This window comes from Mustelus asterias, chromosome 11 (assembly GCF_964213995.1).
Source record: "Mustelus asterias chromosome 11, sMusAst1.hap1.1, whole genome shotgun sequence".
NCBI classification, from domain to species: domain Eukaryota; kingdom Metazoa; phylum Chordata; class Chondrichthyes; order Carcharhiniformes; family Triakidae; genus Mustelus; species Mustelus asterias.
This window is the reverse complement of record NC_135811.1, coordinates 11,084,269-11,102,155: the sequence shown is the minus strand read 5'-3', so window position 1 is coordinate 11,102,155 and position 17,887 is coordinate 11,084,269. Positions and strand designations below refer to the sequence as shown.

General features: G+C 48.5%; 1 protein-coding gene across 1 annotated transcript in view; it reads left to right on the top strand.

Annotated features, from left to right (window-relative positions):
* Positions 1–17,887, top strand: part of as3mt (arsenite methyltransferase) — a 48,506-nt gene that overhangs the window by 14,843 nt on the left and 15,776 nt on the right. The window contains exons 5-9 of the mRNA XM_078224346.1: positions 1,450–1,586; positions 3,497–3,566; positions 5,302–5,383; positions 8,254–8,385; positions 16,744–16,886. Of these exons, the coding sequence (XP_078080472.1) occupies positions 1,450–1,586; positions 3,497–3,566; positions 5,302–5,383; positions 8,254–8,385; positions 16,744–16,886 (564 nt within the window). The remainder of the gene's footprint in view (positions 1–1,449; positions 1,587–3,496; positions 3,567–5,301; positions 5,384–8,253; positions 8,386–16,743; positions 16,887–17,887) is intronic.

Below are 17,887 nucleotides of genomic sequence, written 5' to 3'. Positions count from 1 at the left end.
ACATGCTCATGTCTGTGCACGTTTGTGTATGCCCGTGCACACTCGTATGCATTTGTGTACTCATGTGTGCGCGTGCATTTGTGTGTCGTGGCTGTGGCTCACTCAGTAACTCAGCCCTGAGTCAGCAGGCTTTGGCACAAGGTCTGGGTCGAAGCTCTGTTGAGATCCTGAGGGAATGCTGCAGTGTAGGAGGTGCCGTCTTACAGATGAGACACTAAACCAATGCTTCATCTTTCCCTTCAGATGGATGGGGAATTGCAATGTTAGGAAGGGGATCGGGGTTATTCCTGGTCTATGGGCCAATACTTGCCCCTCAACCAACACCTCCAAAAACAAATGATTTGATCATTAATGTATTACTGTCAGTGGGAGCTAGCTGTGTACAAAGTGGTTGCATTGTTTCCTGCATTAAAACAGTGACAGGCGTTTGATAAGTACGGGTCGTTCCCCTCCAACTCGATTTTCAAGTTTGCTGACAACACCACTGTAGTGGGTCGGATCTCAAACAATGACGAGACGGAGTACAGGAATGAGATAGAGAATCCGGTGAACTGGTGCAACAACCGTAATCTCTCCCTCAATGTCAACAAAACGAAGGAGATTTTCATCGACTTCAGGAAGCGTAGTTGGGAACATGCCCCTGTCTACATCAATGGGGACAAAGTAGAAAGGGTCGAGAGCTTCAAGTTTTTAGATGTCCAGATCACCAACAACCTGTCTTGGTTCCCCCATGCCGACACTATAGTTAAGAAAGCCCACCAACGCCTCTACTTTCTCAGAAGACTAAGGAAATTTGGCATGTCAACTACAACTCTCACCAACTTTTACAGATGCACCATAGAAAACATTCTTTCTGGTTGTATTACAACTTGGTATGGCTCCTGCTCTGCCCAAGAACGCAAGAAACTACGAAAGGTCGTGAATGTAGCCCAATCCATCACGCAAACCAGCCTCCCATCCATTGACTCTGTCTACACTTCCCATTGCCTCGGCAAAGCAGCCAGCATAATTAAGGACCCCACGCACTCCGGACATTCTCTCTTCCACATTCTTCCGTTGGGAAAAAGATACAAAAGTCTGACGTTATGTACCAACTGACTCAAGAACAGCTTCTTCCCTGCTGCCTTCAGATTTTTCAATGGACCAACCTGCATTAAGTTGATCTTTCTCTACTCCCCAGCTATGACTGTAACACTACATTCTGCACTCTCTCGTTCCATTCAATATGAACGGTATGCTTTGTCTGTATAGCATGCAAGAAACAATATTTTTCACTGTATACTACGACGTGTGATAATAAATCAAATCAAATCATGGGAGGCATTAGACAAATGCAAGTCTTTCTAGACTTTGTTAGTATTGTTGACTGATGAGACTTGAGCTGTTGTTTTAATGTCTTGATGGTCCTCACAAACACTCTTTGTTCTTGTCCCCACGTGTCTCCTGCAGATACTAATCGCTCGGAAGTTTATTGACTATCACACTCAGAAGTTTGGCTTCAGTAAACCCAATGTGGATTTCCTTCAGGGTTACATTGAGAAACTCGGTGATGTTGGACTGAAGGACAACAGCTTTGATATCATTATGTACGTAAACAGTAGGGTCATTTCCTCCTGTCAGTCATCAGGGAGCAGCAGTGAAAGTTTTCTGCCCAAAACCCAGGCTGGTCGGGAGGGCAAAGCTTTGGTTTCTGGGAGGTATCTTTGATGGTTGGGTCAATGTGTCGGCATTAAATGGTGGAATATTCCGATTCACCGCAAAACTGCTGGCTAGGCCAGCATTCACTGCCCGTCTCTAATTGCCCTTCAGAAGGGGCTGATGAGCCACATTCTTCAACCGCTGTGGTCCATGAGGTGTAGGTACACCCACAGTGCTGTTAGGGAGGGAGTAACAGGAATTTGACCCAGCGACAGTGAAGGAACGGCAATAAATTTCCAAGTCAGGTTGGTGAGCGACTTGGAGGGGAACTTGCAGGTAGTGGTGTTGCTATTTATCTGCTGCCCTTTGCCCTCTCAGGTGGTAGAGGTTATGGCTTTGGAAGGTGCTGTTGGAGGAGTCTTGGCGAATTAATGCAGTACATCTTGTACACGCTGCGGCCAGTGTGCATCCTCCGTGGAGGGGAGTGAATGTTTAAGGTGGTGGGTGGGGAGCTGTCCAAGGGGGCACCGCTGTGCCCACCTGGTTCAACGCACAAGAATTGGGCCCCTGACGCACCACAGCCAATTGCAGGAACTTTTCCTGAGTTCAGATACCTGGTTCCACCTGGGCTAATGATTGTTTAGTGACCATTCGGAGTTATTTCCTGCCCTAAGAACGATAGCGTTATCCAGTAACGTGATTGGAACAACATAAATAACTCGCTGACGCACAGACTTGTGAATTAGAAATCAAATGATTTAAAATGAGGGTAAATGGAATAACATTGAGATAATTCCAGGTGGTTGTATGTTCTGCTACATCCAGTGAAATGGCATCTTTGCACTAAAGCAGCGCAGAGTGGCCCAGCCTCTTCTCCAGGTGAACACTGTGGCCTGTCTGGTGCTAGGCAGAGGGAGGAACAATTTGGTGCGCTATAAGGTGGTGGTGTGGTGATATTGTCACTGGGCTAGTAACCCAGAGACCCAGGTTCGAATCCAGTGAAAATCTGGAAGCTGATGACAAATGTAACGATTGTCGGAAAAACCCATCCGGTTCACTCATTTCCTTTAGGGAAGGAAATCTGCCATCCTTACCCAGTCTGGCCTACATGTGACTCCAGAGCCACAGCAATGTGGGTTGACTCTGAAATGGTCTCAGTTCAAGGGATGGGTACCCATGCCAGCCATGCCCACACCCAATCAAAGAATGAAAAAAACTGTAACTACACTCTCCTTTCTACATATTATGTGAGTGAGGCTGTATTTACGCTACAGATATGACATTGGTGTGAAACCTAAATCTGCAGGGCCTGACCAGAGTGAAGTAGAGGCGGGAGTGTGATTTCACGGTCAGGCTGGAGGCATTTGGGCTTCTGGTGCTGCTGTCATTTGGGCGACACAGTGGTTAGCACTGCTGCCTCACAGCGCCAGGGACTCAGGTTCAATTCTGGCCTCGTGTCACTGACTGTGTGGAGTCTGCACATTCTCCCCGTGTCTGCGTGGGTTTCCTCCGGGTGCTCCGGTTTCCTCCCACAGTCCGAAAGATGTGCGGGTTGGGTGGATTGGCCATGCTAAATTGCCTGTCAGGGGGATTAATTAGTAAGGTAAATGCGTGGGGTTATGGGGATAGGGTTTGGTTGGGATTGTTGTTGGTGCAGGCTCGATGGGCCGAATGGCCTCCTTCTGCACTGTAGGGATTCTGTGATTCTATTCTATGAATGCAGTGTGATATCATACGACTGATTCTATCTCCTCTCACGCTGGTGAAGTCACCTCTTGGGGACAGACCCTCAACTTTCATATCCTAAAGCAGCCTTACAGAGAGCTGCATTTGTTTAGCAGATTTTGTTTTCTTTCAGATCCAACTGTGTGATAAATCTGTCGCCTGATAAAAAGGCCGTGTTAAAAGAAGCTTATCGAGTGTTAAAGGTACGCTGGCTCGCGACACTTTCCCAATTATTTGAGAAGATGCAGATGTTTGTTCCGAGTGGTTGTTGATGTCAGAGTGTTGACTGTCTGTGCTGGCTATATCTCTGCCCTGTTTTATTCACAAAACTGGTATCGTTCGGGGCATCTGATGGCTCAGCAGAGAAATGCACTGCATGATGTGATACTGTGCCATTCTGACTAGAAAGACCCAGCCTTGAGGGTTGGTGGCGCTTGGCCTGAAGGCAGGACTGGTTCATCGTCTCCCCAGGATGGTATCAGGCTTGGGTGGAGGGATGGGGAAAAGGAAATCTACTGCATCTGGTCCTGATCACTGTGCAGTGATGAGTGAGGGTGGGATCAAGGTCGGTGGTTATGACTATCACAGTGGAGTAGCCCGACTCTGGGTGGGCTGTCGGAGGCCGATTGGCATCATTGGAACTGACCCCTCAGCCCGAGTTAGTGGCCTCAGGAGAATCTCTGTGAACTGTGCTTTCAAGTTGGAGAGGAGGGGTGTTGGGGAGGTTGATGCCTTTTTTGAGCCACAATTAGTAGCACACGGGGAGATGGTCTAGTGGTGTTATCACTAGAGTATTAATCCAGAAACTCAGCTAATGTTCTGGGGACCCGGGTTCGAATCCTGCCACGGCAAAAGGTGGATTTTGAATTCAATATTTAAAAAAAGTTGCAATTAAGAATCCACTGATGACCATGAAACCATTGTCGATTGTCGTAAAAACCCATCTGGTTCACTAATGTCCTTTAGGGAAGGAAATCTGTCCTCCTCACCTGGTCTGGCCTACATGTGACTCCAGATTCAAAGCAATGTGGTTGACTCTGAACTGCCCTCTGAACAAGGGCAACTAGGGATGGGCAATAAATGCTGGCCAGACAACGACGCCCATGTCCCATGAATTAATAAAAAGAGACAATCCTGCAACTGAAGTTTTTAGTTTAATGGTTAACTGTGGGCAGAGGGGCGGGTACCTGGGGAGTCTTACAGGGTCTGCGGTGAGCTAGTTGATTTCAAACAGTGGAGTTGCTGCAGGAGGAACCTTGGTGCTGAGATGGCTGACAAATCCCATCACTCCTGCATCAATAAGCAGCTAGTGACTTCCACACAAACAGCAGCGTGCCAGGCAGAGCTGTCCGTCAGTCCCTGGCTGCACCTTCCCTGATCTGCACACACTGCTCACTTGTTACAGCTGGATAGCTGCTGGCACTCACTCTCAAGACCCGTGTGTGAAGGGTAAATACTTGGGCGAGGTACTGTCCGGAGAATCAGCTCCAGAAAGAGTTGGACTGCAGGAGAAATATTTCATTAAATCCAGGAAAGGTTCGATTCCACAGTCCCAAGAGCCATTTTGTGGCATAGGGCGGCACAGTGGTTAGCACTGCTGCCTCACAGCGCCAGGGACCCGAGTTCAATTCCCGGCTTGGGTCACTGTCTGTGTGGAGTCTGCACATTCTCCCCATGTCTGCGTGGGTTTCCTCCGGGTGCTCCGGTTTTCCCTCACAGTCCGAAAGACGTGCTGGTTAGATGCATTGGCCATGCTAAATTTTTCCTCAGTGTACCCGAACAGGCGCCGGAGTGTGGCGACTAGAGGATATTCACAGTAACTTCATTGCAGTGTTAATGTAAGCCTACTTGTGACACTAATAATGAAACTTTATTAAAAGGAGTAACGGCAGTGTTTGGTAGACCCATGCTGACTTGAACTGGTTTGTCCGTTATTAGGATGGTGGTGAGATGTACTTCAGTGATGTCTACGCTGATTGTGAACTTCCAGACGCCGTGAGAACACACAAGGTTTTGTGGGGTATGTGGGGAAAAAGGCTGACTGTTTTTCACTGGTTAATATTCTGGAGATATCGCTTCATGTTACACACAGAAGGACAATACTAATACTCCGCATTGAGAATTGTTAAGCAAAGGGACCAAGACCAAGTGTAGAGGACACCACCAAGTTTGAAGAGGTTGAAGAAACTTCCTCAGAAAGCAGTGGAGGCTGGGTCATTGAACCTGTCTAAAGCAGAGTTCGAGAGGTTCCCAATGGAAGAGTGAGCCTAGTGTTATGGGGGGATGGGGACAGGAATATGGAGCTGAAACAATGAGATCAGCTATGATCTTATTGAATGATGGAACAGGTTTGAAGGGCTGAATGGCCTACTCCTGCTCCTGAGTCCTGTGTTCCTAAGAAAATGGATGGAAGAAAGTAGGCAAGCAGAGGGCGTTACTAACAAAGTTGACAAAGGCGATTTGATGGGCGAGGTATATTTGGATTTCCGGAAGGCTTTTGATAAAGTCCCCCCGCAGCAGGTTGATTAGCACATGGGATAGGAGCAATATACCGGCATGGATTCAGGATTGACTAACTTGCAGAAAACAGAGAGTAAGAATAAATGGGTCATTCTCGAGTTGGCAGGAGTGGCTAGTGGGGTATTACAAGGGCAGTACTTGGGCCCCAGCTGTTGACAAAATATATCAATGATTTAGATGTGGGGATCAAATGTAATATTTCCAAATTTGTTACAAAGCTGGGCAGGAATGTGTGTAGTGAGGAAGATGTGAAGCGGTTACAGGAGGATTTGGACAGACTTCACGAGTGGGCAAAAACATGGCAGATGGAATGTAATATGAAGAAATGTGAGGTCATCCCCACTTTGGTGGAAGGAACAGATGTGCAGAGTATTTCCTAAATGGTAAGAAATTAGAAAGTGTGGATGCACAAAGAGATCTGGGTGTCCTTGTACATAAGTCACTCAAGGCTAACATGCAGGTGCAGCAAGCTATTAGGAAAGCTAATGGAATGTTAGCCTTTATCGGAGAGGATTTGAGGACAGGAGTAGTGAGGTCTTGCTTCAGTTGTATAGAAGCTTGGTTAGACTGTACCTGGAGTACAGTGTGCAGTTTTGTTCCCCTTACCTCAGAATGGATATTATTGCCTAGAGGGAGCGAACAAAGAATCAACAGACTTGTTCCGGGGACGTTGAGACTGTTTTGTGAAGAGGGATTGGGAAAACTGGGCCTGAATTCTCTAGACTATCGAAAAATGAGAGGTGATCTCATTGAAGGCTACAAAATAATTAAAGGAATAGATAGGGTAGATGCAGATAAGATATTTCCCTTGGCTGGGGGAGTCTGGAACCAGGGGGCACAATTTCAAAATAAAAGGGAAGCCACTTTTAGACTGAGATGAGGAGAAATTTCTTTACACAGGAGGTTGTGAATCTTTGGAATTCTTTACCCGAGAGGGCTGAGGAAGCTCAGTCATTGAGTATGTTTAAAGCAGAGATTGATAGATTTTTTGATTTAACAATAGCGTAAAGGGTTATGGGGATTGTGGATGTAAAAGGCATTGAAGTGTCCGATCAGCCATGATTGTATTGAATGGCAGAGCAGGCTGGAAGGGCTGAATGGCCTACTCCTGTCCCATATTCCTCGTAGATGGGAGGAAAAGGGACATGAACACATCTTGGGACATTGGGACATCTTTGTGGCACTTTGCAGAATCTATGGAGTCTGTACCTGAGAGCGTGTTCTGCAGATATTGGTATTGTATTATGGGTCATTTTAGTCTTCATCGTTTGAGGTAAAGTGAAGAAGTGAATAGTTTGCTGCATATAGAAGCCCCTGGTTTCCATTAGCAAGCAGAACGAGGGTAAATTATCAACCCCAACTCCCAGCCATAGCATTGCTTTGCTGGTTTAAAGTTAGGAGAGAAACGAAATGGAAAATATAAGCTTAGATAGAACTGTCAAATTTAAATTAACTTGCTAATTTAGTCATGTTGCAGCTTTATAGATCCTTAGTTAGGCCACACTTGGAAAATAGTGTTCAATTCTGGTTGCCATGCATCCAGAAGGATGGGAAGGGTTTGGAGAGAGTACAGAAAAGATTTACCAGGATGTTGCCTGGTATGGAGGGCATTAGCTATGAGGAGAGGTAGGAGAAACTTGGTTTGTTCTCACTGGAACAACGGAGGTTGAGGGGGCGACCTGATAGAAGTCTACAAGATTATGAGGGACATGGATACAGTGGATAGTCAGAAGCTTTTTCCCAGGATGGAAAAGTCAATTACTAGGGAGCATAGGTTTAAGGTGCGAGGGACAAGGTTTAAATGAAATATATGAGGCAAGTATATTACACAGAGGGTGGTGGGTGCCTGGAACTCGCTGCCGGGGGAGGTAGTGGAAGCAGATACGATAGTGACTTTTAAGGGGCATCTTGACAAATACATGAATAGGATGGGAATGGAGGGATATGGTCCCCGGAAGGGTAGGGGGTTTTAGTTCAGACGGGCAGCATGGTCAGTGCAGGCTTGGAGGGCTGAAGGGCCTGTTCCTGTGCTGTAATTTTCTTTGTTCTTTGCATGTAATATGCTTGCTGGGATTCATGTTTCTGATCGCAATGTGTCTGTGTGTAAGGTTGGCCATCTTGGCCAAGCTTTCGAGGGGAGATACTGAGCAGATACCAGCCACTGTTTTATTGGTAGGCACAATTGAGGGGTGAAAATCCCTTCCCAAAGTCTTATCGCCCAGGACTGGAGGGGTTTGGACAGATTTGGGAATGGGTTATCTGCTTGTGCGAGTTGTTGGGAGCTCAGTAACCTTTGGGTGATCCAGCGATGATAATGAAGTAAGGTGAACGTTCCGATATGTTCAACTCAGTCTGTTGATCTATCTGCAGGAGAGTGCCTGGGAGGAGCTCTGTGGTGGAAAGATCTCTTCAAACTCGCAAAGGAGGTGGGCTTCAGTGTTCCGCGACTGGTCACCGCCCACCCCGTTCTTGTGACCAATAAAGAGCTCCGGGACATTGTTGGTAAGAAATTGCAGAGTCGGAGACGATTGTTTGTGTTAATATTTAACGGAGAAAAGTCACCAGGCAAGAGTGCAGCACTGAGGAAGATCAACGCAGAGCCAGATGAGGCAGGATTAGCAAAGCTGATCGAAAGATTGGTCAACAGGATTGGAGAACTCTGAAGGACAAGAGGGAGAGAGGGTTTTAAAGGTTGAGGAATTTGGGGAAGGGATGTGGGTTCTATCTTGCTGAAGGCATGGTCTGCACAGGTCGGACAGCGGGTACGCACAGTCTCCCCGTGGGGCAGAAGGTACGGACTGTCCCCCCGTGGGGCAGGGGGTACGGACTGTCCCCTGTGGGGCAGGGGGCAGGGACTGTCCCCCCGTGGGGCAGCGGGTACGGACTGTCCCCCCGTGGGGCAGGGGGTACGGACTGTCCCCTGTGGGGCAGCGGGTACGGACTGTCCCCCCGTGGGGCAGCGGGTACGGACTGTCCCCCCGTGGGGCAGCGGGTACGGACTGTCCCCCCGTGGGGCAGCGGGTACGGACTGTCCCCCCGTGGGGCAGCGGGTACGGACGGTCCCCCCTGTGGGGCAGCGGGTACGGACTGTCCCCTGTGGGGCAGCGGGTACGGACTGTCCCCCCGTGGGGCAGCGGGTACGGACTGTCCCCCCGTGGGGCAGCGGGTACGGACTGTCCCCCCATGGGGCAGCGGGTACGGACTGTCCCCCCGTGGGGCAGCGGGTACGGACTGTCCCCCCGTGGGGCAGCGGGTACGGACTGTCCCCCCGTGGGGCAGCGGGTACGGACTGTCCCCCCGTGGGGCAGCGGGTACGGACTGTCCCCCCGTGGGGCAGGGGGTACGGACTGTCCCCTGTGGGGCAGCGGGTACGGACTGTGCCCCGTGGGGCAGCGGGTACGGACTGTGCCCCGTGGGGCAGGGGGCAGGGACTGTCCCCCCGTGGGGCAGAAGGTACGGACTGTCCCCCCGTGGGGCAGCGGGTACGGACTGTGCCCCGTGGGGCAGGGACTGTGCCCCGTGGGGCAGCGGGTACGGACTGTCCCCCCGTGGGGCAGAAGGTACGGACTGTCCCCCCGTGGGGCAGCGGGTACGGACTGTGCCCCGTGGGGCAGGGACTGTGCCCCGTGGGGCAGGGGGCAGGGACTGTGCCACGTGGGGCAGCGGGTACGGACTGTCCCCCCGTGGGGCAGAAGGTGCGGACTGTCCCCCGTGGGGCAGCGGGTACGGACTGTCCCCTGTGGGGCAGAGGGTACGGACTGTCCCCCGTGGGGCAGCGGGTACGGACTGTCCCCTGTGGGGCAGAGGGTACGGACTGTCCCCCGTGGGGCAGGGGGCAGGGACTGTCCCCCCGTGGGGCAGGGGGCAGGGACTCAAATACCCATCCCACACCCCTCAGAATCTGTCAAGATGCTAAGCGGGGCGGATGTTGTAAATGGACTGAAGCAGCGGCAGGGTAAGGGCGCGGCAGAAGACCATAAGATTTGGAGCAGAATTAGGCCATTCGGCCCAATCGAGTCTGCTGCACCATTCAATCATGGCTGATATTCTTACCCCTAGGAAAGCGAATGCATTGTGTGGCAGTGGTTAACGATCACACCTTTCCCCTGCTATAGCAACGCGATTAAACGTTGAAGAAACTCTGCCACCTCGAATCATAGCCTCTCCAGGACAGCAGCTGATATTAGTTTAGATAATCTTAGTTTAGCTTAAAGCTGAGTTGTGTCACCTGATTCCGTATATCAGGACTATGATTGCGCAAATCAATCCCCACTCCAGGACTCGAGCCATTAGTTGGGACTGATACGGGGCGTCCAGTCAGGAGGGAACGCTTCATGGTCAGAAATACTCTCCTTCCAACTAGGCGATTGTTTGAAAACCAGGGCTGAGGGATTCCAGTCACGTGGACGGGCTGGAGAAGCCGGGGTTATTCTCCTCAGGGGAGAGAAGACTGGGAGGAGGTTTAATGGAGGTGTTAAAACCATGAAGGCTTTGGATGGATTAAATAACGAAACCGATTCCACTGGCTGAAGGATCGATCACCAGAGGCCACGGATTTAGGCGATTGGCCAAAAACGTGACATGAGGAAAATGTCAGACAGCGAGTGTTTAGGATCTGGAATGTCCAGCCTGATGGGCTGGATTCACATTCAATAGTATAATTCAGAACTGAATTGGATAAATAGCTAAAGGAGGAAAATTGATTTGGGGCAAGATTGGGGGAGTGAGACATAAGATATAGGAGCAGAATTAGGCCATTCGGCTCATCGAGCCCACTCCGCCATTCGATCCTGGCTCATATGTTCCTCATCCCCATTTTCCGGCCGTCTCCCCACAAGAGACTAAGTAGAGCTGGTGCAGACTCAATGGGCCGAATGGCCTCCTTCGGTGTTGTATGATTCCATCTGCCTGTTCGAGTGGGTTCCGGTAGTCGATGAAGATACTGTTCAGAGAAGCTTCGGGAAGTATCCATATTCTTGGGAAAACATTTGCCCCGTAACCAAACGCACCAACAAACTGAGTTCCTGGCCGTTTACTAGTTGCGATTTGTAGAACTCTGCCTAACAAACAGTCACTGTTCCTCAGAGTAATTCCTTGTATGAGAGGCACGTTAAGATAGGAGATGTACAAAATGATGAGGGGAAGAGATAGAGTAGACAGAATAAAATTGTTTCGCTTGGTGGAGAATTCTAGAACCAGGGGACATAGATCAAGATACGTGGCAGAAGGTGTATAGGGAACACGAAGAACTTTTTTTTACAGAGGCTGGTAGGTGTCTGGAGTTCACTGCCTGAGTTGGTGGTGGAGGCAGAGACCCTAAACTCTTTTAAAAAGTACCTGGATCTGCACCTTAAGTGCTGTAAGCTACAGCGCTATGGGCCGGGTGCACGGATTAGAAAGGACACCTGTGTACCCTCGGGCTGGCATAGACAAGATGGGCTGAATGGCCTCCTTGCTGTAATTTTTCTATGGTTCTATGTGATGAGGCATTGCTACTTGTTCTAAAATGGATGCTGGAATGATAGAGAGAGAGAGAGAACTACTTTCAAACCAGTTGAAGCACTCTGCGTGACACTTGGCTCAGTTCGTGCTTTGTGCTGAGTAACGTGTCCCTTCCCAGAGCCTCTTTCCAAATATCTCCCCATAAAAGGCGACGGCCAAGTGATATAATCGCTAGACTATTAATCCAGAAACTCAGCTAATGTTCTGGGGACCCGGGTTCGAATCCCACCACGGCAGATGGTGGAATTTGAATTCAGTAAAAAATATCTGGAATTAAGAATCTACTGATGACCATGAAACCATTGTCGATTGTCGGAAAAACCCATCTGGTTCACTAATGTCCTTTAGGGAAGGAAATCTGCCGTCCTTACCCGGTCTGGCCTACATGTGACTCCAGAGCAATGTGGTTGATTCTCAACTGCCCTCTGAACAAGGGCAACTCGGGATGGGCAATAAATGCTGGTCAGCCAGTGACGCCCGTGTCCCACAAATGAATGAAAAAAAAGCCACCCTCATTCCCTTCTCCGACCTGAACAATTTCTCATCCTCGTTTCAATCTCTCATCTCAACTGGTCCCTCGTTAAAAATGAAATATCATCACCTCTTGTGCGGCAGCAGTGCTGGGGCTGGAGCTGAAGAGACAGCGACCAGTGCTAATTGGATCTCATTACTGTCTGTATACCCTTATACTGACAGGGCAGATCAGTGGAGAGTTGTAAAAGCTGCCACGATGCCGGGTGCAAAATCCCTTTCGGTCCTTATCTAAAGCAGTGAGCTTTTGTATTATTTGTTAACCAGCCAAATATCACGGGGTCTCCTCAGGAATATGTTTTACTGTCATGGCCAGCTTTTTTCAAAATGAAACCCTGCTGTTTTTACGCTTTTCACACTTGGACGCAGCCAAAATAAATGTATTTTGCTTCTTGGAGTTGAACCTTGAACAGTGGCCATTATCAGCAATCGGATGAAAACTGAACCGAGTCTTTTTTAGAATCAGCCCTGTTGTTTTTGATTCATCTCCAAGACCTTGAGGATCTAATGTGTTTTGAAGATGATGAGGATGACCGACTGAGAGTTAGAGAGTAGGAGGCGAGTTTTGCATCGCTATCCAGGATTGCTGGGGTTAGATGAAGCTTGTTTTGTCTTTTGCATGGGAGATTTTTCTGAGTGTTGTGTTATCCCGAATACAAGAGAGAGAGCTTGCATTTATATAGCACCTCTCAGAGCTCAGGACACCCAAAAGGTTTTCCAGCCAATGAAGTACTATTAAAATGACGTCACTGTAGGAAGTACAACAGCCAATTTTCACACAGCAAGCATCAAAACAGCAATAAAAGCAAATTACTGCGGACGCTGGAATCTGAAACCAAAAGAGAAAATGCTGGAAAAGCTCAGCAGATCTGGCAGCATCTGTAAGGAGAGAAAAAAGCTGACGTTTTGAGTCCGGATGACCCTTTGTCAAAGCAGTAATGTTTGTTGAGGCATACATTTTGACCAGGACACAGGGATAACTTCCTCTGATCATCCTCGAAATAATGCTGTGGTATCTTTCACATCCACCTGACTTGGTAGTTCAATGTCTCATCCAGCACTTCCAACAGTGCAGCACTCGTGCAGCACTGCACTGGAGCATCGGCCCCAGTACTTGTGTGCTCAAGCTCTGGAGTGGGACTTGGACCTACAATCTTGTAACTCCGAGGGGAGAGTGCAACTCACTGGGCTGGAGCTGACAGCTGAGTTTGAAGGGTGCTGTCCCATTCTCTGACTTTGTTCTTGTAAGTTGGAACTCTTAACAGCCGAGAGAGAATGGCGCAAAAATCTAGATACAGCTACTGGCCGAACTTTGACTCTTTCTCTTCCCACAATTCAAAAACTAGAAGGTGGGGAGGGGAGAATTCCAGCTCTCAAAGTATTTATTTTTAATTCTTTAATTGTATTCGAGAGGCAGCTGGATATAGCACTTGGGGCGAATGGGTTAAAGGTTATGGGAAAAAGCAGGATTAGGCTATTGAGTTGGATGATCAGCCATGATTATGATGAATGGCGAAGCAGGCTCGAAGGGCCAAATGGCCTCCTCCTGCTCCTATCTTCTATGTTTCTATGATGCGGTCATCGTTGGCAAGGCCAGCATTTGTTGCCATTCCTAATTGTCCTTGAATTCAGTGACTTGTTAGACCATTTCCGAGGGCAGTTGAGAGTCACCACATTGCTGTGGCTCTGGAGTCACATGTAGGCCAGACTGGGTAAGGAACATAGAACAATACAGCACAGGAACAGGCCCTTCGGCCCTCCAAGCCTGCGCAGCTCATGTGCCCAACTAGACCATTCGTTTGTATCCCTCTATTCCCAGTCTGTTCATGTGGCTATCTAGATAAGTCTTAAATGATCCCAGCGTGTCCACCTCAATCACCTTGCTTGGCAGTGCATTCCAGGCCCCCACCACCCTCTGTGTAAAATACGTCCCCCTGACATCTGTGTTGAACCTTGCCCCCCTCACCTTGAACCCGTGACCCCTTGTGTTCGTCACCTCCAATCTGGGAAAAAGCTTCCCACTGTTCACCCTATCTATGCCCTTCATAATTTTATACACCTCTATTAGGTCGCCCCTTATCCTCTGTCTTTCCAGGGAGAACAACCCCAGTTTACCCAATCTCTCCTCATAGCTAAGACCCTCCATACCAGGCAACATCCTGGTAAACCTTTTCTGTACTCTCTCCAAAGCCTCCATGTCCTTCTGGACTGCACATTTCCTTCTCTAAAGGACATGAGTGAACTGAGTGGATTTTACGATAAGTGATTGTGGTGTCATGGTCGCTATCAGTGAGACGAGCTTCCCATTCCAGATTTAGGAATTGATTTGAAATTCCACCAGCGGCGGTGGTGAGATTTGAACGGTGCCAGTGCGCCACCATTTTCCTTCAATTTAAGTTGAGATGTGATGAGGCCTAAAGGACAAAACAGTTATTTTTTTAAGACAGAAGCAGATTTTGTGTGTGTAGCAACATTCACAGAATGGCTGCGAGGAACTGGACAAGGTCATGGGATGGCACAGTGGTTAGCACTGCTGCCTCTCAACGTCAGGGACCTGAGCTCGATTCCCGGTTTGGGCCACTGTCCATGCGGAGTCTGCACGTTCTCCCCGTGTCTGCGTGGGTTTCCTCCGGGTGCTCTGGTTTCCTCCCTCAGTCCAAAAGACGTGCTGGTTAGGTGCATTGGCCATGCTAAATTCACCTTCAGTGTACCCGAACAGGCGCCGGAGTGTGGCGACTAGGGGATTTTCACAGTAACTTCATTGCAGTGTTAATGTAAGCCTACTTGTGACACTAATAAATAAACTTAGAAACTTAAAACTTAAACTTTAAGGAGTATCCTAAAGGAGGAGAGGGGTGGGGAGGTTCAGAGAAGGAATGCTAGTGCCCTGGCAGCTGTAGGCACTGCCCCTAATGGAACAGCGGTTAAAATCAGGGATGCGTGGAAGTTTGTTCAGTGCAATGTGAGTGTTTCAGAGAAGGCCATTATTTATTACCCATCCTTAATTGCCCTTGAAGAGGTGTTGGTGAACTAGCATCTTAAACCGCTGCAGTAGTGTAGGTACAGCCACCGTGCTGTTAGGGAGGGAGTTCCAGGATTTTGACCCAGCGACAGTGAAGGAACAGCTAAAAGATTTCCAAGTCAGGATGGTGTGTGAGTTGGAGGGGAACCTGCAAGTGGTGGTGTTTCCATGAGTCTGCTGCCTTTGTCCGCCTAGATGGTAGAGGTCTCGGGTTTGGAAGGTGCTGTTGAAGGAGCCTTGGTGCGCTGAGTGCATCAGTGGAGGAGGGAGTGAATGTTTAAGGTGGTGTATTCCAGCCCAGGTGGTGTTGGGTTCTATCCACTATACTCAACTGCTTCTGGATATCATGTGAAGCGAATCTAATTGGTATCTATGCGAGTGGGTGGAGGCCAAGATTATCATTGACTCGGCACGCTTGACTGGAGATGGTCATGAATGCACTGACTTTGCTGTTTGCAGTGACATCCTCGGCTCCACCATCATTCAGGCTGGGGGTATTCATGGAACCTACTCCACCGCTTAGTTGGCCACCACCATTGGCAACTGTTTTTAGTTTAGTTTATTTATTTATTTGTCACAAGTAAGGCTTACATTCACACTGCAATGAAGTTACTGTGAAAATCCTCTAGTCGCCACACTCCGGCGCCTGTTCGGATACACTGAGGGAGAATTTAGCATGGCCAATGCACCTAACCAGCACATCTTTCGGACTGTGGGAGGAAACCGGAGCACCCGGAGGAAATAAAATCATAGAATCCCCAAACTGCAGAAGGAGTCCATTCGGCCCATCGAGTCTGCACCAACCACAATTCCACCCAGGCCCTATTCCTGTAACCCCACATATTTACCCTGCTAAGCCCCCTGACACTAGGGTCAATTTATCATGATCAATCAACCTAACCCACACATCTTGGGACTGCGGGAGGAAACCGGAGCAACCGGAGGAAACCCACGCAGACACGGGGAGAATGTGCAGACTCTGCACAGACAGTGACCTGAGGCCGGAATTGATTCCAGGTCCCTAGTCCTGTGAGGCAGCAGTGCTAACCACTGTGCCACCGTGCCGCCCTTGAGGGAGCGCCGCTCCACATCAAGCGTGACTGACCAGGAGTCTCCCGCTCTTACCACCAGCCATTGGTGTGTGTTTGGAAGGATTTACAGGTTGACCTGTTTGGCCGCGTTATAAACGAATCTTCCTTGGCCATCAAGTCCTGGGGTGGGACTTGAACCTGGGGTTACTGGCGCGGAGGCAAGGACACTAACCCACTGCCACAAGACCTCCTTTGCAGAGCGTTGATCTGAACTATTGGTTGTGGGATCACTTCGCTTTGTCTATTGCATGCTGCTTCCACTGTTTAGCAAGTGAGTAGCCCTGGCTTGTAGCTTCACCAGGTTGACACATTTTTAGGTGCTGTTCCTGGCTTGCCCTCCTGGAATCTTCACTGGACCAAGGTTGGTTGACCTGGGTTGTTAGCAATGGTACAGTGAGGTATCTGAGGAAAGAGTAGGGGAGAGGACTAATTGGATATCTTCTTGTGGACACGCCTAGATGAATGACCTCCCGTGCTGAATAATTCTGTGATTCTGTGACAATGTTATGAAGACCTGGTTCTTCCTGTAAAGCAGTGAAGTCTCACAGCTGACTTCTGTTTGTGTATTCCTGTCACTTGAAGCCACCGGCCTATTTTCACATTGTTTGAATTTAAATAAAAGCAAAATGTTTGGAATTTTGATTTAATTTCAATCTTGGTTGAGGGGATTGTTGTAAATTTTGATACAGACCATCTTTTTTTTTCTCTGTTTAGGTGACTGCAAGTTTGTTTCTGCCACGTATCGATTATTTAAAATCCCGGACAGCTCTCCGAGAGAGAAATGCTCAATTACTTACAAAGGCTCAATCGGAGGCTTTAAAGAAATGTTGGAGTTTGATGTCAACTACACATTTAAAGTAAGGGTCGGATTTCAAATTCTAATCTACTCAAGAAAATCAAGATCTGCAACTTAAAAACAGCATTGACTTCCGCAGTGGGTATGGTAGCATAGTTACCTAACTGGGCTAGTAATCCTGAAGGCCCCTGAAGTAACAATCCTTACAATCCAGATGGATGGAACAGTGGTGAGCATTGCTGCCTCAAAGCACCATGGACCCAGGTTTAATTCCACATTGTCTGTGTGGAGTTTGCATGTTCTCCTCGTGTCTGCGTGGGTTTCCTCCGGGTGCTCTGGTTTCCACCCACAATCCAAATATGTGCAGGTTAGGTGGATTGGCCATGCTAAATTGCCCCTTAGTATCCCAAGATGTGTAGGTTAGGGGAATTAGCGGGATAAATGTGTGGGGTTATGGGGATAGGGCCTGGGTAAAATGCTCTGTCAGAGAGTCAGTGCAGACTCGATGGGCCAAATGGCCTCCTTCTGCACTCGAGGGATCCTATGATTTTATGAAAATCCCACCATGGCATTTGAGGAATTTCAATTCAAATAATTATTTGTTAATACACACCGTAAGTATTGAACAGAAGTCATGCTTGGTGAATCTATTGGAATTCTTTGAGGATGTAACTAGTAGAATTGACCGAGGAGAACCAGTGGATGTGGTTTATTTAGACTTTCAGAAGGCTTTCGACAAGGTCTCACATAATAGACTACCAATTAAAGTTAAATCACATGGGACTGCAGATAATGTCTTGAGGATAGAAAGCAGATAGGAAGCAAAAGGTTGGCATAAATGGATCTTTTTCTGATTGGCAGTCAGTGACTAGTGGGGTTCCGCAGAGATCTGTCTTGGACTCCAACTGTTCACATTATGTATTACTGATTTGGAAGACGGAACTAAATGTATTATCTCCAAATTTGCAGATGATACAAAGTTGGAGGGTGAGCTGTGAGGAGGATGCAGAGATGCTTCAGTGTGATTTGGACAGGCTGAGTGTGTGGGCATCTGCATGGCAG